The 24,212-nt window shown below is 47.8% G+C and overlaps 2 protein-coding genes across 2 annotated transcripts in view; one reads left to right on the forward strand and one right to left on the reverse strand.

Moving 5' to 3' along the window:
* Positions 1–15,256, reverse strand: part of LOC132808009 (zinc finger protein 850-like) — a 622,390-nt gene extending 607,134 nt beyond the window's left edge. The window contains exon 1 of the mRNA XM_060821898.1: positions 13,852–15,256. Coding sequence (XP_060677881.1) covers positions 13,852–14,877 — 1,026 coding nt within the window. The 5' untranslated portion in view covers positions 14,878–15,256. The remainder of the gene's footprint in view (positions 1–13,851) is intronic.
* Positions 1–24,212, forward strand: part of LOC132808063 (zinc finger protein 721-like) — a 229,860-nt gene that overhangs the window by 127,203 nt on the left and 78,445 nt on the right. The gene's annotated exons all lie outside the window — the stretch shown is intronic.

A 24,212-nucleotide genomic window follows, 5' to 3' on the forward strand; every position in this document is an offset into this window, starting at 1 on the left:
GAAACTTAAAATCTGTCAGTAACACCAGCATTGCTACAGAGCATATTGTGTACACTCCTCAGTGTCAACAAGCAGGGCACATGTTTGCCACTGTCACCAAAACATTGGGTGTGTTCCTCATTGTTGGCAGAAAAGGGGCGAAACCGACTTTTGATGGCCAAATAAGGATCACTGGAGGACCGGAAGGAGACTTGTCCTCCTGCCAATCGGAGCTCCCCTATTGGTGAATGCGGAAGTTGGGCCATGAGGATCTGAAGCTCCTGCCCCTCCTCTCTCTCAATGAAGATTGAGTTTCACTCAGACTGCAGCTTCCTTCCTCTGTCCAACATCTGTGTGTACAGCATTCTGTTTTCTCACCCCCTTTTCCATTTACATTTCATTCTGGGGTTCAATTGTTGACTTGGAGCAACTGAAAAGAATGGGAGTGAATCCAGCGAGGGGACAGACTCTGGAAAAGTTAGTCCAAGCCTTTGTCTCAATTGGCAAAATAGACAGACAGGAGACTGGAAGAACGCAGCAAGCCAGGCAGTATCAGGAGGTGGAGAAGTTGAGGTGTCTGGTGTAACCCTTGTTCAGGATTGGGGGTGTGTATAGGCAGAGCTGTGGAACAAGGGTGTGCTGGGGGCAGGGTGATGAAGTGGGGATAGGTGGAGACAGGTAGAGGGTACAATAGACAATAGGTGCAGGAGTCAGCTCTTCTGCCCTTCGAGCCAGCACCACCATTCATTATGATCATGGCTGATCATCCTCAATCAGTATCCTGTTCCTGCCTTACCCCCATAACCTGGTTGGTGAATGGGAGGAAGGAATCTAGTTGGCAGGGAAGAGTGGAAGGGGCTGGGAAGTGAGTTGGGGGATGGGATGGGAGATTATTTGAAATTGGAGAACTCAGTGTCGAGTCCTCCGGGCTGTGGACTGTTCAGACAAGATGAGGTTTTGTTCCTCCAATTTGTCAGAAGGGGAGTGGGAAGGGGCATTAAAATGGGTGGAGACTGGCAAGTCCGCTCAGCCTCTGCGGACCCGGCTGTGATGCTCGGCAAACCACTCCCCAAGTTTACGCTCGGTCTTCCTGATGTAGAGATGACCACAACTGGCAAAGCACAGTGGGTCGAGCAGTAGGACAGTCATATTTTGTGGCACAAGCTCTTCATCAGGAATGATGCGTGGATGTTCAGAGGGGCATCAGTGTCCTTCTGTGCCAGTTGTCAGACAGGTGCAGCAGGCAATGAGCAAGGCAAGTGGTGTGTTCGCAAGAGGAATTAAGTTCAGAAGTGGGAATGTCTTCCAGCAGTTAGGGGGTCATTGAATATATTCAAGGCTGAGTTCACGTGATTTTGATGTGGATGCTTGTGGGGGAAGGCAAGAAAATGGTTTTAAGACCAGTATCCAGTTTTAAGACATATCCAGAGTCAGACAGCACAGAAACAGACCCTTCAGTCCAACTAGTTAATGCTGACTATGTTCTCAAACTAATCCAGTCCCACCTGCCAGTGTTTTGGCCCATATCCCTCCAAACCTTTCCTATTCATGACGTTACTGTACCTGCATCCACCACTTCCTCTCGACATTTAGTCCTCACGTGAACCACTTCTGTGTAAAAAAAATTGTGCCCTTCTTTTTAAAATCTCTTTCTCCTGTCACTGTCAAAATTTGCTCCCTAATCTTGAAACCCCAACCCTAGGGGAAGGACACCCTTCGTTCACCTCATCTCTCCCCTCATGATTTTATACACGTTGATAAGGTCACATCTCCACTTCCAATGCTCCAGTGAAAAAGTCCCAGCCCATCCATCTAGATGAAGGTAGAATCCTGTCCCTCAGGATTCCCTCCGACAATGTGCCCACCACTGATGTCAGGCACACTGGTCTATAGTTCCCTGGCTTGTCCTTACCACCCTTCTTAAACAGTGGCACCACATTAGCCAACCTCCAGTCTTCTGACACCTCATCTGACATGCACAGTATGCTCTATGGAGGTGCTGTTTTTGATGGATTTAAAGTGGCCAAATGCCACAATTTCCCCCCCACTCACTTGACATAACCGTGCAGGCTCCTCGCTATTTGATGTTCATGTTACATAGAGCCCTCATGATTATATCAATCTCAATGAGGTCACCCCTCAACCTCCTGTGCTCCAGTGAAGACAGTCTCAGCTTCTCCTTATAACTCAAACCTTCCAGTCCTGGCAACATCCTGGTAAATCTTTACTGAACCCTCTGTAATAGTATTCTTCCTGTTACAGGGCCACCAGAAGCCTTCTCAGTACTCTACAAGTGACTTCACCAACATCCTGTACAACTTCAACATGATGTCCCAACTCCTTTATTCAATGGTGTGAACAATTAAGGTAAGAGTGCTGAATGCTTAACATCAATCTACATTTGTCAATATATCATATCAGTTGCATGACACTGTGACCTTTTGCTCTTAACTCTGCGTCTTATGATCCTGCTCCACATCTACCCGATGAAGGAGCAGCGCTCCGAAAGGTAGTGCTTCCAAATAAAACTGTTGGACTATAACCCGGTGTTGTGATTTTTAAACCTTGTCCCACCTAGTCCAACAGCAGCACCTCCACCTCCTTTCTCATGAACACAGCCCATACCTCCCGGTGCTGCTAGTAAACTGCCAATGAAACGATGCAGTGCCTGCACTCCTGAAAAGTTTATACTTTCTAACGAACCCAGCTACTCATTCACTGCTCCATCTGATACACGACATTGGAAACTTAGTGCAGGAGACTGCAAGAAATGAGCAGCTTTAAAACAAAAACCGCTTGGAGCTTTCAATGAGAGCCTGAGCCCAGCAGTACGTTCTGGTTACCTTTATTGTGGCCCAACATTGTTCCAGCTTCAGATGCCCCCAGCAAAAGGGCAGAGAAAGAGTAGCTGTTTTTTAGACAGCTCAACAACAGGGGGAGCAGCAAGGGGCAGGGCAAGGCCAACAGCAGGCCCCCGCACTACGCCTGCGTTGCCCTGCACAGTTTACAAAAATCCCTTCCCCTTCAGAGACTCCCCACAGTGTGGAAGCAGGCCACTCGACCCAAAGACTACACACCGATCCTCCAAAGGGTAACCCACCACGCAATTCCCCTACCCCTATTGCTCAACATTTACCCCTGACTAATGCACCAAACCTGCACATCCCTGGGCACTATGGGTATTTTAGTACTGTCAATCCACCTGAACCTGGACAACTCGTATATACCGACCAGATATCCCAACCCAATCTAGTCCCAACTGCCAGCACGGGGCCCATATCCCCCCAGTTGCCTTTTAAATATTGCAATTGTACCAGCCTCCACCACTTCTTCTGACAACTCATTCTATACACGTACCACCCTCTAAATGGAAAGGTTGCCCTTTAGGTCTCTTTCATATCTTTCCCCTCTCACCCTAAACCTATGACCTCTAGTTCTGGACTCTCCCATCCCAGGGAAAAGACTTTGTCTATCTATCCTATCCATGCCCCTCATGATTTTATAAACCTCTATAAGGTCACCCCTCAGCCTCTGACGCTCCAGGGACAACAGCCCCAGCCTGTTCTGTCTCTCCCTATAGCTCAAATCCCCAGTCTTGGCAACATCCTTGTAAATCTTTTTAGATTAGATTAGATTACTTACAGTGTGGAAACAGGCCCTTCGGCCCAACAAGTCCACACTGACCTGCCGACGCGTATACCACCCAGACCCATACTCCAGGTGTTTGCAAGGACTGCCACAAATACTACGTAGGACAAACAGGAAGAAAGTTAGCCACCAGGATACACGAACACCAGCTAGCCACAAAAAGACACGACCCTCTATCCCTCGTACCCCTACATACGGATGAAAAAAACCACCACTTCGACTGGGACAACATCTATCCTGGGACAGGCTAAGCAAAGACATGCCAGAGAATTCTTAGAGGCCTGGCACTCCAACCACAACGCCAGAAACACACACGCAGATCTAGATACCATCCATCAACCCCTAAGAAAATGAACAGGAAATGACATCACCACAAACCCTGGGAACCCTATCCAGGACAAACATATAAATCGAAAGCAGGAGACAACAGCTTCGCTTCACTTAGAAGTCGCCACTGATGATGTTCCCTAGCCAGGTAATGAAACGTCTGGATATCAAACCTACAGCTCAGCGAGCAAACCTACACCCTAAACCTCAACCTGAGCTACAAATCTTCACAAACCTTGCAGAGTAGAATGTATTTGCAAACATCATACTGCAAATACAAACTCACCCCCCATGGATGATCTATCTCGTGTGTGCATGAGATAGAGAAACAGTCTATTTCCGTGCTGTTTGTCTCTATTTGATAACCGATGCTTTATTTCTGTTGGTGTAAATGTTGTTGTAATTCATAGCTGGATCCTAATAGGTGTAAGGGTGACAGAATTCCTCAAGTAGGGCACTGTAAGATTCCTGGGAGACCTCTATTTCTGGTTTACTTCCTCATGAACAAACATTAAGCACATGCACCTATTTATTTATGATTTTGTTTCATTTTTCTAGTTTGATTCCCTGCTATGACTACACCTTGTATTAGGATAGTTGACAGGCTGGGAGATTGTGGCTTGGGTCTTGATTGAATATTTTATCGTTCCAGAAGTTATAAAAGGTGGGGTCAAAGCTTTAGCAGAAATCCAGCAGAGCTGAGAACAGACTGACATCTTAGTCTGTGGGAACAGGGAGATCAACAGAGGATAGAGAAATCAGGACCTGAAACCAGACCAGCCTGTGATCAGTGCTTTGATTAGCAGCATCCTTCTACATCAGTCAATGCCAGTTGTCAGACAGGTGCAGCAAGGCAAGTGGTATATTAGCAGGCTGGACTGAGATTAGAAGTGGGGATGTCTTCCTGCAGTTAGGGGGTCATTGAATTTATTCAAGGCTGAGTTCATCTGAGTTTTGAACAATAAAGTGTGGATTTTTATGTTGTGTTCATGAGGGTTTTTTGTGGTTTATGTGTTGGATACAGGTACAGTAACCACATTTAAAGTGGAAGGCAAGAAAATGGTTTTAAGACCACGACAGAACAGTTATGGTCAGACAGCACAGAAACGGACCCTTCAGTCCAACTATTCCATGCTGACTATGTTCTCAAACTAAACTAGTGCCACTTGCCAGTGTTTGGCCCATATACCTCCACACCTTCCCTATTCATGTACTTATCCACATGTCTTTTAAACGTTGCATCTGAACATGCATCCACCACTTCCTCTTTACATTCACTCAATACATGAAACACACTGTTTATAAACAAACTTTTCCCGATGTCCCAGCTGCATCCTTTACCCGGTCTGGCCTACACGTGACTCCAGACCCACAGTAGTCTGGTTGACTCTACGCTGCTCTTCCCTAAAAAAGAACTGAGTGAATCAGATGGGGGTTTTCTTCCACCCCCACCCCACCGACAATGGTTTCACCGTTAGATTCTGAACTCCAGATTTCTGACCAAATTCCAATTCCACCATCTGTCGCGGTGGGAATCGAACTCGGGAGCCACTGGAACTGGGTTGTTAGTCCAGTTGGTAAAGGCACTCGGCCATCTTTCTTTCAATCCCCCTGCAATGCCACGTGATCCCGCTGGGAGGTCAGCAAGGAGGCGACCTGGGTAAAGGCCTACCCGCCTTAAGGGCCTCTTCTCCCATGTGGATCCACTGGTGGGTCTGGAGGTTGGAGGAATCGCTGAAGTCCTTCCCGCAGTCAGGGCAGGGGAACGGCCTCTCCCCAGTGTGACTGCGCCAATGAGTCTCCAGGGCAGACGGGAAACAAGCCTTTCCCACAGTCGCCACACTTCCATGGTTTCTCCACAGGGTGGGATTCCTCGGGTTTCTCCATGGCCGAAGCTTCAGCCCCACACAAACGCATGTGGAGCTTCTCTCCACCGTGAATTCCTCTTTCCAAACCGTATAGCTGTTACACGCTCCTCACTCAGTGCACTGCAACGGTAGGGTCTCTCATCCAGTCCCACGGATGCTGAAAACGTACCCAAACAGGAACCAAAAAGCTTTGCTCCTTCTCACAGAATCATAGTTGAAAACTGTTGCGGTCCCGATGGATTGAATGACTGTCAGACATGGACGTCAAAGTAAGGACTGCAGACGCTGGAGAGTCAGAGTCAGTAAGTGCAGTGCTGGAAAAGCACAGCAGGTCAGGCAGCATCCGAGGAGCAGGAGAGTCAACGTTTTGGGCATTAGGCCTTCATCTGTTGATTTTGAAACTTCCATCTTCAGATCCTGAAATGTAAAAAGAGATTACAAAAGTCAACACTGTCAGTGCAGGGTAGGAATTCTGAACAAGGAATTCTGCGGAATATTTTCTTTTGTTATTCCTCAAAATTGAAAGCACCATCCCACTCTCTCTCCCCCTCTGTTCTCACTCTGATCTAACTCATTCCCCTGAAGGTGCTGATTCAGGATCTTCCAGGGGCAGAAAAGCAAAAACGTCAAGACTGACATCTCTCTGAATTTTGGATAACTCCACCTGGAAGTTAATATCTTTCACAACATTGGGATACTGCTGAGAGGTGAGGAGGTCTGAATTTGGGAAGCCAAAAAAAAAAAATGAGTTTGTGCCAATCCCTTCCCTTCAGAGAATCCCCAGAGTGTAAAAGCAGGCCACTCAGCCCCACAAATCCACACCGACCCTCTGAAAGGTAACAGACCTACACCTATTCCCCTACCCCTACTGCTCTACATTTACCTAACTTGCACATCTCTGGGCACGGTCAATCCATCCTAACCTGGACAAAGTTAAAATTCACACCACCAGGTGAGTGTTCAACAGGTTTATTTAGAAGCACTCGCTTTCAGAGCGTTGATCCTTCAGGTAGTTGTGGAGAATAAGATCATAAGACACAACTTATAGAAAAACATTATAGTGTCCTGCCACCGAAATGATATATTGAACAAACTTGGATTGTCAAGTCTTTCATCTTTTAGACTGGGTTGCAGCTATCATTCACATGTAAATCCCAGACCTTCCTGCAAGGCACCTTATCAAGATAACTCGAGGTTTTATAGCAAAATGTGAAATCTCAGTTCAGACAACGCATTAAAGGTGTGAGGTCAGAGTCTGTCTGTGTCCCAGTCTTGAGTCAGACTGGTTCTATTTCCAAAGTGGAATTTACAAACTATTATATGGATTGACTGCTTACAGATTTGTGTATTTTTTTAGCAAAATAGAACATAACTGCAAATATCATTCTGCAAATACAAATTTACCCCCATGGACTTGTTATGTGCGTCTGTGCATGAGAGACAGAAAAAGTCAATGTCCGTGCTGTATAGCTCGATGCCAATTTGATAGCAGATGCTTTAGTCCTGTTGACGTAAATATTGTTGTAAATCAGAGCTGCATACGAACAGTTCGATGTAAGACAGAAAGAATTCCTCAAATAGGACACCATACAAATCCTTGGGAGAGCCCTATTTCTGGGGGGGGTCAAAACTTCAACAGAAATCCAGCAGAGCTGAGAACAGACCGACATCCACATTCCTTTTAAATGTTGTAATTGTGCCAGTCTCCACCACTTCCTCTGGCAGTTCGTGCCATACATGCACCACCCTCTGTGTGAAAAGGTTGCCCCTCAGACCCCAGTTAAATCATTCTGCTCTCACCTCAAACATATGCCTTCTAGTTTTCTTGGACTCCCCTACCCTGGGGAAAAGACCTTAGGTTTCCCCCCACTACCCATGCCCATTACAAAGGTCTATAAGTTTACCCCTCAGCCTCTGATGCTCCATGGAAAATGTCCCTGGCCTATTCAGCCTCTCCCTATAGCCCAAATCTTTTCTGACCCCTTTCAAAGTTTCATAACATCTTTCCGACAGCAGGGATACCAGAACTGAACGCAGTATTCCAAAATTGGCTTCACCAACATCCTGGACAGCCACAACATGACCTCCCAACTCATCTACTCGATGCTCTGACCAATAAAGGCCATCCTACCAAATGCCTCATTCACTATCCTGTCTACCTGAGACTCCACTTTCAAGGAACTATGGACCCTGCCCTCCAAGGTCTCTTTGTTCTGCAACATTCCCCTTAACTGTGTCACTCCTGCCTGGATTGCTTGACCAAAATGCAACAACTCTCATTTCTCAAAATTTAATTCCATCTACCACACTTTGGCCCATCCAATCAATTCTAATTTATAGCGATCTCACTTTTCTCTCTCATTCTCTAGAAGCTGAAAATCTCCATCCTCACACTCTCCCTCCATTCTCAGTTTACTGACCCTAATCCCTGCTGTACCTCATCCTGAAGGGTCTGGTTCATGCTGATTCATAGGCCCACACTCGGGAGGGGGTGGGTCTAAATGAAACATACATAATCCTGAACAGCCCAGACAGAGTGGACGTTGCGAAGATGTTTCCATTGGTCGGACAGACTCAGACCAGAGGCACCGCCTTGGGGTAAAGGGAAGTCCTTTTAGAAAGGAGAAACTTCTTCAGCCAGAGAGCGGTGAATCTGTGGAATCTATTTCCATAGAAGGCTGTGGAGGCCAGGTCACTGGGGACATTTAAAACTGAGACAGATAGGTTCTTGAGTATCAAGGGGATCGAGGGTTACGGGGAGAATGGGGTTGAGAAACCTAGCAGCCACGATTGAATGGGGTGATTAGACCTGATGGACTGAATGGCCTAATTTCTGTTCCTCTGACTTAGGGCCTCTTGCTGCCCTGGACACAGAGTGAGAGAGTTGGGAGCAAGACTACGCCATTCGGTCTTTCGAGTCGGCACCAGCATTGAACAATTCATAACTGGATAGGAATATACCTACAGCTAGGTGGATAGGGCTGGGACTTTTTTCACTGGAACACATGAGGTTGAGAGGTGACCTTAAAAGAGGTTCATAAAATCCTGAGGAGGGGAGATGAGGTGAACCGCAGGTGTCCTTTCCCTAGGATGGGGGTTTCAAGATTAGGGAGCAAATGAGGAAGGGGAGTGGAGAAAGATTTTCAAAAGACTGGAGTAGCGCCTTTTTTTTGAGAGTAGTTTGCGTGTGGAATCAATGTCCAGACACGGTGGTGGATGTCGGTACAGTAACAAGGTTTAAAAGACATTTGGATAAGGACATGAATAGGAAAGGGTCAGAGGGATATGGGCCAAATACACACAGGTGGGACTAGTTTAGTTTGTGAACACAGTCAGCACGGTTTAGTTGGACTGAAGGGTCTGTTTCTGTGTTGTCTGACTCTGGAACTGTTCTAAACTGGTCTTAAAACCATTTTCTCGCTTCCTCCATAAACATCCACTTCTTTCTTGTTCAAAAATCAGATTAACTCAGCCTTGTATTTATTCAAATGACCCCCTAACTGCAGGATGACATCCCCATTTCTGAACTCAATTCCTCTTGCTAACACACCACTTGCCTTGCTCATTGCCTGCTGCTCCTGTCTGACAACTGGCACAGAAGGACGCTGATGCCCCTCGGAACATCCACGCATCATTCCTGATGAAGGGCTTGTGCCCCAAACTTTGACTGTCCTACTACTCGGATACACCTTGAATGAATCTACCGTCCCTACCTCTGCTGGCAATGCGTTCCAGGCACCTATCACCCTCTGAGTAATGTACTTTCTGTGTGCATCTCCAACATGATGTCCCAACTCCTGTACTCAGCATGTGAACAATGAAGGCAAGTGTGCTGAACACCTTCTTCACCCCTGTCTACCAGTGATGTAACTTCCAAGAACAATGAACCTGAACACCTCCAGGTCTCTGTTCTACAACATGACCCAGGGCCCTACCATTACCTGTTCAAGTCTTGCCCTCCTTTGTTTTAGCAAAATGCAACCCCTCACTTCTCTCCATACCTCTCTCATACACACACGCGCTCTCTCAGACATACACATACACCACCCCCTCAACACACACACCCTCTCGCACGTTCATCCTCCATCACAATCACACTTTATCAAGCAGGCACACATGTAAATACACACTCACAGCGCACAGTCTTAAACACAAACTCTCACACACACACTTCCCTGATGAAGGGCGCTTCCCCGAAACGTCAGTTTTCCTGCTCCTTGGATGCTGCCTGACTTGCTGCAGCACCACACTCTCGATCCTAAACTTATTACCCTCTAGTTCTGGACTGCCCCATCCAAAGGAAAATACCACGTCTATTTACCTATCCATGCCCCTCATGATGATATAAAAGTGTACAAGGTCCTCAGACTCTGGCAAGCTACAGAAAACAGTCCCAACCTGAACTTCTGTCTCTCCTCACCCGGGTAACCAAGACACATACCTGAGGTCGCAAAGTCTGCTCCCTCTCTGGATTCACTCCAGTTGCTACAAGTGAGCCTGCTCCGTCATTCATTAAGATCATGGCTGATCTATCCATCGTTTCATCTTCTCCTCCCTGCACTGTCACAAGAAACAGCACAAGGTTTAATAAAAACAGTGAGGGGTAAACAGCACAAGGATTAAAAACACAGTGAGGGGTAAACAACACAAGGATTAAAAAAAGTGAGGGGTAAACAGCACAAGCGCCAGTAAAAGTAGATGGAAAGTGAGTGTAAAATGTCACTATGACAGGACAGGCCCCACATTCCTTCCCCCCTCCCCCCAACCTGCCTCACCTTTCACGTCCCGGGCCCAGTACCTTCCAGGTGGCCCCATAGTTGACACAGGGGCCGCCCCACGACCAGTAGAACTCCACCACCCAGGCGCCCGACGAGTTTAGATTAGAGTGTAGGTCATAGGGAGAATTGGCCGTGCTAAGTTACCCATAGTGACCAGGGATGTACAGGCTAGGGTGGATTGGCCATGGGAACTACAGAGTAAGGGGTTGGGTATGGGTGGGATACTGTTCAGAGGGCCAGAATGAAATAGATGGGTTGAATGGCCTGCTCCCACATTGTCGGAATTCGAGACCCTCCCCACCAAGAGGCATTTTATCTGCATCTATCCTGTCAAGCTCCTTTCAGAATTCTACCGGTTTCAATAGAGGTATGCAGCCCAGAAACAGACACTTCGGTCCAATTCGTCCATGCCCACCAGGATTCCAAACTAAACCAGTCCCACTTGCCTGCATTTGGCCCATTTCCCTCTAAACCTTTCTATTCATGTACCCATCCAAATGCTGTTTCAATGTTGTCACTGTACCTGCATCGACCACATCCTCAGCAAGTTCATTCCACATGTAAATCACCCTGTTTCAAATCGTTGCCCCTCCGTTTCCTTTTAAATCTCTCTCCTCATATTTAAAAAAAGTCCTCTAGTTTTGAGTTCCCCTACGCTAAGCAAGAGCCATTTTCTATTCACCTTCCCTCCACTCCTCATGATTTTATCAATCTCAATGAGGTCAACCCCCAACCGCCTGTGCTCCAGTGAATAAAGTCCCAGCCTCTCCTTATAACTCAAACCCTCCAGAACTTACAACATCCTGGTAAATCTTTATTAAACCCTCCCTAATAGTATTCTTCCTATTACAGGCTCACCAGAACTGTACTCAGTACTCTGAAAGTGGCCTCACCAACATCCTGTACAACCTCAACATGATGTCCCAACCCCTATACTCAGTGGTGTGAACAATGAAGGCAATGTTGCAAAATGCCGTCTGAAAACCACCCTGTCTACCAGTGATGCAACCTCCAAAGAACTATGTACCTGAACACCGCCACCCCCCACCTCCATGTCTATCTGTTCTCTAACATGACTCATGGCCCAACCATTATCTGTACAAGTCCTTATTTTACCAAAAATGCAACCCCTTGCTTTTATTAAGCCTCTCTCTCACACACATACTCTATCTCTCAGACACACAGACAGACACACACACACACAGAGCCCTCAACACTCTGTCACAAACACAGCCTCATACTCCATCACACTCTCACTTTCCCAAGCATACACAACACACTTCTGTGCACACTCACAGACAAACTCACATGCACACACTCTCATTCTCTCATGCACACACACACACACTACTCTTTGGGGTGAAATTGTATTGGCAGAATTATATTTGCAGATACATTCAATTTTGTTCAAAAAGCACACAATCTGCAGGCAGTCAATCCATGCAATATTTTACAAATTCCGACTTTGGAAACAGAACCAGTCTGATTCAAGATTGGAATATTGACAGACTCAAATCTCACACCTTTAATGCATTGTCTGAGCGGAGATGCCTTTTTTTTAATAAAACCTTATGTCATCTCAAGAACATTGTTACATATTAATGAACCAAAGCCCGCACCCATTCTAAGAGATGAAGACTATCTAAGTTTGTTCAATATATTCTATCAGTTGCATGACACTGATCTTTTGATATAAGTTCTGTGTCTTATGATGCTGTTCCATGAGGCAAGATGGTACAGATGAGGCGATAGAGAATTACAGATCACTGAGGAAGGATTTAAAGAGAGAGTTAAGAAGAGCAAAGAGAGGACACGAACAGTCTTAGGCAAATAGAATAAAAGAGAACCCTAAAGCTTCCCATAGGCATGTGAGGAATAAAAGGTTGATTAGGGTAGGAATAGGGCCAGTCAAAGACAGAAGCAGGAAGTGGAGTGTGGACACTGTAGAGATCGGAGAGGTGCTAAATGAACATTTCTCATCGGTTTTCACTCAGGAAAAGAATGAGGTACGAGATATTAGACTCAAAAGTATCAAGGTTAGGTACACACAGGTGTTATCAATTCGAGAAGGAGTGAAAGTAGACAAGTCCCTGGGCTGGATGGGATTTATCTGAGGATTCTCTGGGAAGCTAGGGAGGAGATAGCAGAGCCTTTGGCTTTGATATTTGAGTCGTCATTGTCTACGGGTTTAGTACCTGAGGACTGGAGAATTGCAAATGTTATGCCCTCTCTTGAATAAGGGCACAACTACAAATTGAGGGGTGATAGCTTTAAGACAGACGTCAGAGACAAGTTCTTTACACAGAGAGTGGTAAGGGTGTGGAATGCCCTACCTGCTAAGGTAGTCAACTCAGCCACATTAGGGAGATTTAAACAATCCTTAGATAAGTGCATGGATGATTTTGGGATAGTGTAGGGGGACGAGCCGAGAATAGTTCACAGGTCGGCACAACATCGAGGGCCGAAGGGCCTGTTCTGCGCTGGATTGTTCTATGTTCTAAACTTAGTGCAGGAGGCTGAAAGAAATGAGCAGCTTTAAAACAAAAACCTCTTGCAGCTCAAAGCTTTCAATGAGAGTCTGAGCCCAGTGGTAAGTTCGGGTAATCTTTATTGCAACCCAACTTTGTTACAGCTTCAGATCCCCCCAGCAAAAAGGCAGAGAAAAAGTAGTTGCTTTTTGAACAGCTCAAGGTGAAAGTGCACACACCACACCTCCCCTGTTCCCCCCACGCCCCCCACCCCCCTCACTGTCTTTACTATTGGCCAGCACCAAGTTGTCCCTTTGTAATTGGATCCTTGGTACAGCCGTAACCCGGAGGAAGTATTGCCTCACTCAGCAATTTCAACCCATACCCTGTCTCCAAGTAAGTTTCTCTCCGCACCTTTGCCAGTGCGGGGGGGAGGGCAGTGTAGAGTCAACCAGACTGCTGTGGGTCTGGAGTCACGTGTAGGCCAGACCGGGTAAAGGATGCAGCTGGAACGACCGAGTGAATCCTTTCCCACAATGGGGGTTCCCTCCCCTAACAACAAGGGAGAGAGTGAATCAGATGGGGGCTTTCTCCCCCACACCACCCCCTCTCTGAAACGGTCTCATCATTAGATTCCGAACTCCACATTTCTGACCGAATACCAATTCTGCCATCTGTCGTGGCGGGATTCAAACCTGGGAGTCCCCGGAACTGGGTTGATAGTCCAGTCGATAATGGGACTCGGCCATCACTCCTTCACTCCCCCTGCGATGGCACGTGAACTCGCTGGTGTCTCCGCAGGTTGGAGGAGCAGGTGAAGCCCTTCCCGCAGTGAGGGCAGGTGTACGGTCTCTCACCGGTGTGGATCCGCTGGTGCCTCAGCAGGGAGGAAGATGTGCTGAAGCCCTTCCCACACTGAGGGCAGGTGTACGGTCTCTCCCCGGTATGGATCCGCAGATGCTTCATCAGGGAGGAGATGTCGGTCAAGGCCTTCCCGCACTCTGGGCAGCTGATGGGCTTCTCCCCCGTGTGGATCCGCTGGTGTCTCCGCAGGTGGGAGGAGTAGGTGAAGCCCTTCCCGCACTGAGAGCAGGTGTACGGTCTCTCCCCTGTGTGGACCCGCTGGTGGGTCAGCAGGCCGGAGGAATACCTGAAGCCCTTCCCGCAGTGAGGGCAGGTGTACTGTCTCTCCCCTGTGTGGACATGCAGGTGGGTCAGCAGGTGGGAGGATGTGCTGAAGGCCTTCCCGCACTGAGAGCAGGTAAAGGGCATCTCCCCCGTGTGGATCCGCTGATGCTTCAACAGGGAGGAGATGTCGGTAAAGGCCTTCCTGCATTCGGGGCAGCTAAAGGACCTCTCCCCGGTGTGGATACGCCGGTGGCTTCGCAAGGCAGAGACGCGGGTAAAGGCCTTCCCACACTCGGGGCAGCTGAAGGGCCTCTCCCCCGTGTGGAAACGCCGGTGGGTCCGCAAGGTGGAGGAATACCTGAAGGCCTTCCCACACTCAGGGCAGCTGAACGGCCTCTCTCCCGTGTGGACATGCTGGTGGCTCAGCAGTGTGGAGGAAGTGCTGAAGGCCTTCCCACACTCTGGGCAGCTGAAGGGCCTTTCCCCCGTGTGGCCCCGCTGGTGGGCCAGCAGGTGGGAGGAATGTCTGAAGGCCTTCCCGCGGTCGGTGCAGGGGAATGGCCTCTCCCCGGTGTGACTGCGCCGATGAGTCTCCAGGGCAGACGGGACGCGGAAGCCTTTCCCACAGTCCCCACACTTCCACGGTTTCTCCACGGGGCGGGATTCCTCGGGTTTCTCCATGGCCACAGCTTCAGCTGCACACAAACACGTGTAGAACTCCTCCCTGCCGTGAAATCCCCTTCCCAGGCCGTATAACTGTTTCAGGCTCCACACACAGTGCGCTGCAACAGTGGGGTCTCTTGTCCAGTCCCACCTGATGCTGAAAACGTCCTCAAACAGGAATCAAAAAGCGTTGATCCCTCTCACAGAAATCAAAATCAAGAATTGTTGTGGTCCCGATGGATTGAGTGACTGTCAGACATTGACATCAAAGTGAAGACTGCAGACGCTGGAGAGTCAGTCAAAAAATATGGCGCTGGAAAAACAGCAGGTCAGGCAGCGTCCGAGGAGCAGGAGAGTCAATGTTTCAGGCAGAAGCCCTTCATCTGTTGATTTTGAAACTTCAGTCTTCAGATTTTCAAATACTCTGCAAAAAGAGATTACAAAAGTCATCACTATCAGTGCAGGGTAGAAATTCAGAACAAGCAACTCTACTTTCTGTGGAATATTCTTTTGTTGTTCCACAAAATTGAAAGCACCATCCCACTCTCCCTTCCCCTCTGTTCTCACTCCGCTCTAACTAATTCCCCTGAAGGTGCTGATTCAGGATCTTACAGAGACAGAAAAAGCAAAAACATCAAGACTGACATCTCTCTGAATTTTGGATGCCTCCACCTGAAAGTTAATATCTTTCACAACACTGAAAGTGAGCAGGTCTGATTTTGGGAAGCAAAAACAAAGTGCCAATTCAGGGTGAACCTGCAATGCAGCTTCTTGAGGAAGGACCAGACACAAAATAGTTAACGACCCCGGGAAGGTGGGAGCAAAATGAGACATCAAGGCATTAACACCGATACACTTCAGTCAAACTCTTCTGCTCCCAGTCAGGGCAAAACATGCCCTGAAAGTCCAGCCTTCACAACCACACTTCTGCTTTCACTGAAGACAATTAGAATCACACAGCATGGAAACAGACCCTTTGGCCCAACCTGCCCAGATATCCGAAATTAATCTAGTCACGTTTGCTATCACTTGGCCCCTATATGGGCCAGGTGCTGCCAGCTGGGACTAAATTGGGTTGGCTATCTTGTCAGCAAGGACGAGTTGGACTGAAGGGTTTGTTTCCGTGCTGTACATCTCGATGACTCCAGTCGCATTTGCCATCACTTGGCCCTGACCCATCCGAACCCTTCATATTCAGATGCCCGTCCAAGAGCCTTTTGACATATCATCGTACCAGCACCCACCACTTCCTCTGGCAGCTCACGCCATCGCTCAAGCGACTCCACGTTGAAAGTGTCTGGTCTGGTGCGCCAGATGACATCAGGATAATCTCAGATCGTTCCAGATCGCATTGATACTCAGTCAGTGGCTTTCCCGATCAGGATGTTGTACGTGATCATACAGGTCAGTGGGTAGGTGATCCCCCACCTCTTAGTTCAAGTATCTCTACGAGAACTCCCTTGCTGGAGGGTCCCTTGGAGACACTTCAACTGGACTTCATTGAGTTGTAGAAATGAGCTGAGTTGCTGTAAATATGTTTTGCTTATTGTTGATGTCTTTTCTAAGTGGATTGAAGCCTACCCTCTTCCTAACGCGACTGCTGAGTCTGTGGTGAAGATTTTGTTTAAGGAAATAATTCCTTCAGTATACCTGCGTGCATTAGCTCGGACAATGGACCACACTTTGTAGGTAATATTAACGGAGAACTCTGTTCCCAGCTTTGTATTTGTCGGCAACCGCATGGTGCTTATCATCCTCAGGCGGCCAGCCTTGGTGAATGTTTTAACCAGACTCTAGACTAAACTTGCCAAATTAATGGCTGAGTCTGGCCTCTCCTGGTTATGCGAATCCCTGTGGCTTTATTCCAGATGGGATCCATGTCTGTGGGCAAGATACGACTGTCTTCAGCTGAGAATCTCTCTGGTCACCCTCTCTGTACCCCTTGGAACGATTCAGCTCCCTTCGCAGTCCCCTTCCACCACATGACCGAAGAAATGGTTGGTTATGTTCTTGCTCTAACTAGTGTTATGCGTGCCTTTCACACCCATGAGCGTGCAGCCTACAGCGATGTTCCCTCCCTTTCAGCCTCGTCACGGGTAGAGCCTGGTTCGTTGGTGCTCGTCAAGACCTGGACTTGCAAAGGTCTCCAACCTCGTTGGGATGGCCCCTTCCAGGTTTTACTTCCCACCCCTACGGCGGTCAAAGTCACTGGGCACTCAGCTTGGGTCCAACTGCACCATTGTAAATTGATTGACCGCACCAATCAAAAGTGGGGAAGAGGAGGAGAGAATACTGGAATCCCAACAAAAGGAGAGGACACTGTCCAGTTGGGTTTTTGAATTTTGCTGTTGTTCTAATGTTAATCTTATTACAGATACTTGAACTAAGAGGAGGGACATGTGGGGGAATCGCCTATCTCCTCACCTTTCTGATCACGTATAACACCCTGATGGGGAAAGCCACTAAGTATGGATGTGACCAGGAATGATCAGAGATTATCCACCACCCATGCTGAGGAGATGTCGTCCAGTGCACCGGACCAGACGCCTTTGACGTGTGGGACGTGATGAAGATTGATTATTGCAATGGACTCTTACATCAGAAAGACCAGATGGTCCACCTGGACAGTAGAAATCAGTGGGAGTTACCATGTCGTTACCATGGTTTTTTTATTTTACCTGCAGACACAAGCCTAGTGAGGATAAAAATGATCAACCCCGTTATTATGGTAAATATTTTAAGGATGCCTGGGAACACCATCCCTTTTTGCAGGACGGGCCGACTCGAGAAAAGGGAAGCCTGATCGGGGAAACTCCACAATCCGCAAACAACTTATTTATACAGGCCCACAGAATGCTCTTCATCCCAGAGGCAGGAGTATGTTACTCCTCTCTATCAGGAGATGACTTACTTGCCCAGTCCCCAGTCCCCGATTCCATACTATTCGTCAGTCTTCCTGCTGCCGACCCTGCGAAGTGAAATATCACTTTCCAATAGCTCCGGTCTGTGTATACAAACAGCTGGTGTAACACTGGCTGGGGTACAGCAGGCCTTATGCGGTACATGGACCTGGAACGGAACCCTTCCCTTGCGCATTTATAGGCCTTTTCTCTTTTCAGAATCTGATATTGTCACCAAGACCATGTACAATAGAGCTAAGGGAGAGCCCAATGGGAACAGCATTCTGAGGACCATTGTCTCCTATACAGTGCGGGTGCTCGAGTCACTTGGCCCATTTTTTACAGTGCTCAAGCGAATCCTCTTGCAAAACGTTGACCCTTTGCTCCTGTATATCTGACCAGACCCCCTGCTGTAACATTTCAGTAACCTATTTTGACAAACTCTCCCTAATCTACCCCAAATCAGACTATTATTTCTTCAGCTGAGGTAAAGCTACCAATTTCCTTGTCATGGATGGCAAAGATGTCCCTCATAACATCAATATCGGAGCCCTTGTTCCCGCAACAGTACCTTGTCCTGGTCAGTGGACAAGTCGATGGAACCTCCACCTGAGGAGAATGCAGCGGTCGGTCTCAGCCAACCTTACTCCGACTGGAAGGATCCCAATGGACTGGGTGACAATACAGGACACCCAATAGGCTGGGGAATCCAGAATACCCTGAGGTTGGAAGGATCCGCAGGGGTGACAAGTCAAAAGAACCACAATTCCCTCTTTTGTGGCCTGACCATTCGAGGAAATAAGACTAAAGAGGCTCTGGAACAGAGTAAACTGGGATTATCAGACCTGTGTCTTTACTCTATGCAGAATCGGTATGCCTTAGACTATATACTCGCCCGGGAGGGTGAGGTCTGCACCACTGTCCAAGATAAATGCACTATGGGCATTCCCGATCTCACTGGCAATATTACTAAGATACAAGAAGAGATCCGGGTATTCCTTGACAGAATGACTGAAGGGACCAGTTGGGGAGACTGCAGGTCCGGCTGATGGTACAATTGGCTTATCAATTTAGCTATTAATGTTTGTCGGTATTGGTATTGTTAGGTATTTAATTGCTCGGCTTATGAGGTCCCTTAGTGCTATAGATTTGCCCCAGAAGATGCACCTTTTGCGATCCGATGGCTCACCCACATGTGTCGATGGCGATGATAAATATGACCAGATGAGCCGCGAAGATGGTGGTGCCGCTCTACAGGATGTTGATGGCTGGACCACCTTGAAGGGCGTTCGTTTGGACCAGCCTTCTCTTTCAGTGATCGCGGTGCAATCAAAGGGAGGAATGAGGGTGTGGGCATCTGGGTGATAAAGTCTACAGCCTTAAAACTTGTCATTAAACATTTAGACTAAAATGTAATGCTGAATTATTGAACACATTTACTGCACTAGAAAATAAACAGGCAGGAAGGCTCAGAAAGAGGAGAGAACTTAAAGATAGGGACACCTGGGCTCACCAAGTGATAACAGGATGCTGTAAGGCAATTAAGAAGGTTTGCCTCAGCATCGGTGAATCTGTGTGAACAGGACACCAAGTGATAACATTCACAGCCGTTCCCTTGTGAGACCATTTTAGTGCTGAGGCTGTTGAATCCCGTAGAAAATTAACTCTTAGTGTTTATCTGCTCTGGATTGAAATGAATGGCATTTTGGGACTTTATGATGATATTGAGTAGCCATTACTGGTTATTAAATACAAACTCTGTAAAAGGAAATACTGATAAAGTTTTACCTTACTTGCTGCAGCCGAGACTCCAGCGGAGGCAATAGGCCGCGGACACACTTCCGTCTTCGGGACGGCCTCGGCCCCGCCCCCTCCGGCGCCAATGCGACACGTAAACCCCGCCCCCTCAGAACGCAGCACGTAAACCCCACCCCTTCCGAACAAACCTCGTAATACCCGCCCCTTCCGAACGCAGATAGTGAATCTCGCCCCTTCCGAACGCAGCTCGTAAACCCCGCCCCTTCCGAACGCTGCTTGTAAACCCTGCCCCTTCGAGACAAAGCCCCACCTCTTGGAACCACACTTCCTTCCCCCTTCCGCACCAAAACCCACCCCTTCCCTGGACCCCGCGCGAATAAAAACCACGCCCCCTTCCCCCACGAGCAACCGCCCACAAAGCCGCGCGCCTCCAGGCTCAACGCACCGTATCGCCCCGCCTACTAGCGCGCGTTCCTTTCACGAGACACGCCCCGCCCATGAGCAACACCCTCCCGCTAAAACCCGCCCCAAGGCTAAACCCCGCCGCTCCTGGTAAACCCCGCCCACCCAGGTGTGTTTGGAAGCACTAGCTTCTGCAGCGCTGCTCCTTCTGCGGGGAGCTGTGCTGCAGGATCATAAGGCACAGAATTAATAGCAACAGATCACAGCGTCATGCAACCGACGCAATATTTGGAACAAACCTGGATCACTGCTGAGTCCTTCATCTTTTAAAACAGGTTGCAGGTTTTAGTTCATCAATATATAAATTCCAGAACTTTAGATCAGATTCCCTACAGTGTGGAAACAGGCCCTTCGGCCCAACAAGTCCACACCGACCCGCCGAAGAGCAAAACACCCAGCCCCATTCGCAGTCACCTAACACTACGGGGCAATTTAGCGTGGCCAATTCACCCTAACCCGCACGTCTTTGGACTGTGGGAGGATACCCACGCAGATGTGGGAGAGGAATTGAACCCGGGGCTCTGGCGCTGTGAGGCAGCAGTGATACCAACAAATAAATGGTACATTTTCTGTATTCCAGCGGCAGCAGCCTCTATTGAAACCAGTAGAATTCCGAAAGGGGCTTGACAGGATAGATGCAGATAAAATGCCTCTTTGTGGGGAGGGTCTCGAATTCCGACAATGTGGAAGCAGGCCATTCAGCCCATCTATTTCACTCTGGCCCTCTGAACAGTATCCCACCCACACCCAACCCCTTACTCCGTATTTCCCATGGCCAATCCACCCTAACCTGTACATCCCTGGTCACTATGGGTAACTTAGCACGGCCAATTCTCCCTAACCTACACTCTAATCTATAAATTACCTTCTCAAGAATGTAATTTAAGTGCAGAGCTTTTCTGAGAAAAATGTCAGTCTGACTGAACATTGGGGCACAGACAGTATTCACAGCTATTGTCTCTACTTATAAACAGGGCAACGTCTCTTAGAAATGTAAATTCATTTAGATATAACTGCGTCACTTTATATATTAAGATATCCCTTTGAATGTGCCCACATCCCTTTGAAATGTAATCTCGTCCATTTAAATTTCTTTATTTGCAGAAATACCGTTAAAATGTCCATGTCCCTTTAAAATGCAGATTGCCCCCTTTAGATATGAGGCCGTTCCGTTAGATGTGGGAATATCTGTTTAAATGGAGCGGTGAGCTTTCCCAATGTAGACAGGGCTCCTCGAAACGTGGCAGTGTCCCCCCCTGCAGCTGCAGAGCGAGACAGGAGAGTTTGTTTTTGTGAATGAGCAGTTGTAGCGCGAGGTGGCTGTTGCTTGGTGACGGTGAGGCTCCCCCGGCCCCGCCCATCCCCCCGTGCAGACGTCACGCGGGGGCGAAGGCGGTTGGGAGGAGAAGTCGCTCGAGCGAGGAAGCGGCGGGAGGGCGGCCGTTAGGAAAATGGCGCCGTGCGGCCCGGGGCAGACACCCGGCACTGGCCGCCGCCGCCGCCTTCCTGGCGCAGCTGCTGTGTCACGGCCACACCGGCCGGCTGTACAGCAGCCAGGAGCCGGTGAACATTCTGGAGGCGGATGGGGTTAAGGACCTGCTTGGGAACTGGTCGGGCGCCTGGGTGGTGGAGTTCTACTGGTCGTGGGGCGGCCCCTGTGTCAACTATGGGGCCACCTGGAAGGTACTGGGCCCGGGAGGTGAAAGGTGAGGCAGGTTGTGGGGGGGACGGAGGGGAAGGAATGTGGGGCCTGTCCTGTCATAGTCACATTTTACACTCACTTTCCATCTGCTTTTACTGGCGCTTGTGCTGTTTACCCCTCACTGTGTGTTTAATCCTTGTGCTGTTTACCCCTCACTGTGTGTTTAATCCTTGTGCTGTTTACCCCTCACTGTGTGTTTAATCCTTGTGCTGTTTACCCCTCACTGTGTGTTTAATCCTTGTGCTGTTTACCCCTCAGTGTGTTTAATCCTTGTGCTGTTTGCCCTTTGCTGTTACTTGTGCAATTGCTGAGGGTAGTGTGTAAATACTAGTGAAGGATACTATGCACCAGCATGTATATGTTCCTCAGTCATTGAAGGGGCAGGACCTGTTGAGAATGGTTAGTAAAGTATGTGGTGAACTAAGCCTTGTTAACATGGAGATAGTTTGGTATTTGAAAATAAATACTTTTTATTATTTAGAGTCACAGAGTTGTACAGCATGAGAACACATTCATTTGGTGCAACCTGTCCATGCCAACCAGATATCCTAAATTAATGTAGTCCCATTTGCCAGCACTTGGCTCATATCCCTCTGAACCCTTTATATTCATATACCTATCCAGATGCCTTTTAAATGTTGTAGTTATAGCAGCCCACACTGCTTCCTCTCGCAGCTCATTTCATACATGCACCATCCTCTGCATGGAAAAGTTGCCCCTGCGGTACCTTTTCTATCCTTCTGCTCTCACCCAAAATCTATGCCCTCTAGTTGTGAACCTCACCCCTACTCTGGGGAAAAGACATTTTAGAAAAAGTTGAGCAGCCAGCTATAAAATGTTGAGCCTCATAGGGGAAAAAAAAACTGTGGCTCTACCCTTTATTTCTCCTCTTGGCATTTGAACACTTAACATCTGTCAACAACAACAGCATCGCCACAGAGCACATTGCGACTGCTCCTCGGTGTGAACAACAGTGCACCTGCTCGCTCATGTCACCAATACATTGTCCATGCTCCTCGCTGTCAGCAGAAAAGGAGACATCGTTTATCTCTGTTCCTGAAGGTTTTCACTTTATTCTTAAAGCTGTGTCCTCTGGTCCTCGTCTCTCCTACCAATGGAAACATCTTCCCAATGTCATTGCACTGTGGGGATGAAGTCCTACCTTGTCCTGTCATTTCTGCTGGTGGGTGACACTAGGCCTCCAGGTTAGAGGGAGTAGCTTTCAGACAGAGATGAGGAACTGCTTTTCCCAGAGGGTCGTGAATCTATGGAATAATCTAGATTAGAGTGGTGCTGGAAAAGCACAGCAGGTCAGGCAGCATCCAGAGCACAGGAAGATCGATGTTTCGGGCAAAAGCCCTTCATCAAAATCTATGGAATACTCTGGCCAAGGAAGCAATAGAGGCAGCTTCATTAAGTATATTCAAGACACAGTTGGGTGGGATTTGGCCTGGTAAGGGAATTAAGGGGTTCCTTGCGGCAGTGCAGGGAGAAGGAGATGAGACGATGGATAGATCAGCCATGATCTTAATGAATGATGGAGCAGGCTCACTTGTAGCAACTGGAGTGAATCCAGAGAGGGAGCAGACTTTACCACCTCAGGTATGTGTCTTGGTGACCCGGGTGAGGAGAGACCAGTTCAGGTTGGGACTGTTTTCCGCAGCTTGCCAGAGTCTGAGGAGTGACCTTATATGCTTTTATATCATCATGAAGGGCATGGATAGGGTAAATGGATGTGATATTTTCCTTTGGATGGGGCAGTCCAGAACTAGAGGGTAGTAGGTTTAGGATTGAGTGTGTGGTACTGCAGCAAGTCAGGCAGCATCCAAGGAGCAGGAAGATTGACGTTCCGGGGAAACGCCCTTGTTAGGACGGAATTCGTCCAAGCGTGTTCTTTTAAGGAGTGACCACCCTTATCCAATTATTTGATAAAAAGCAGGTACGTTTATTTAGCAGCAGAAACTTAGCTGTTACAGCGAAGCACGAAAGATCGAATGGTTCGCTGGAGAAAATGTACAAGTTCTGAAAATCTATCGATAAGCTCCATTAGTTATACTATTTTCTAATCTCAATTCATGCAACGTGATCTTTCACAAACAAAAGCCTTCTTCAAAATGGTATAATTTGCAAACAAAGGTTCTATGTATTCTGGAAACATTTTTACAAAGGCTTTACATATATTAGGAACATTCTGTATCATGGACACAAAGAATTACTATGATTGAGACATTTTTCCTAGTCTTTTTATCACATAGTTTACCTTAATCTAATCACTTAGTTTAGCAGGCAAAATTGACCTTGCTGATGTTCTTTCATTTGAACATCAGCTTTGTTAGTTGTTATGGCAATAATCCCAGAATTAAAAATTACTTTGGTCATCATTTTAAACTATAGGTTCACAGCGCCCCCAATGTCCTAAGAAGTAACTACATCTCTGTCCTCTCATGGGCTTCTATAATATCCTAACATTCCCCCCCTTGGCCTCTTCAGAGGCCATAACAACATAAACCGTTACAAACGCAATATTGTGC

Source organism: Hemiscyllium ocellatum, assembly GCF_020745735.1.
Source record: "Hemiscyllium ocellatum isolate sHemOce1 chromosome 27 unlocalized genomic scaffold, sHemOce1.pat.X.cur. SUPER_27_unloc_3, whole genome shotgun sequence".
NCBI classification, from domain to species: domain Eukaryota; kingdom Metazoa; phylum Chordata; class Chondrichthyes; order Orectolobiformes; family Hemiscylliidae; genus Hemiscyllium; species Hemiscyllium ocellatum.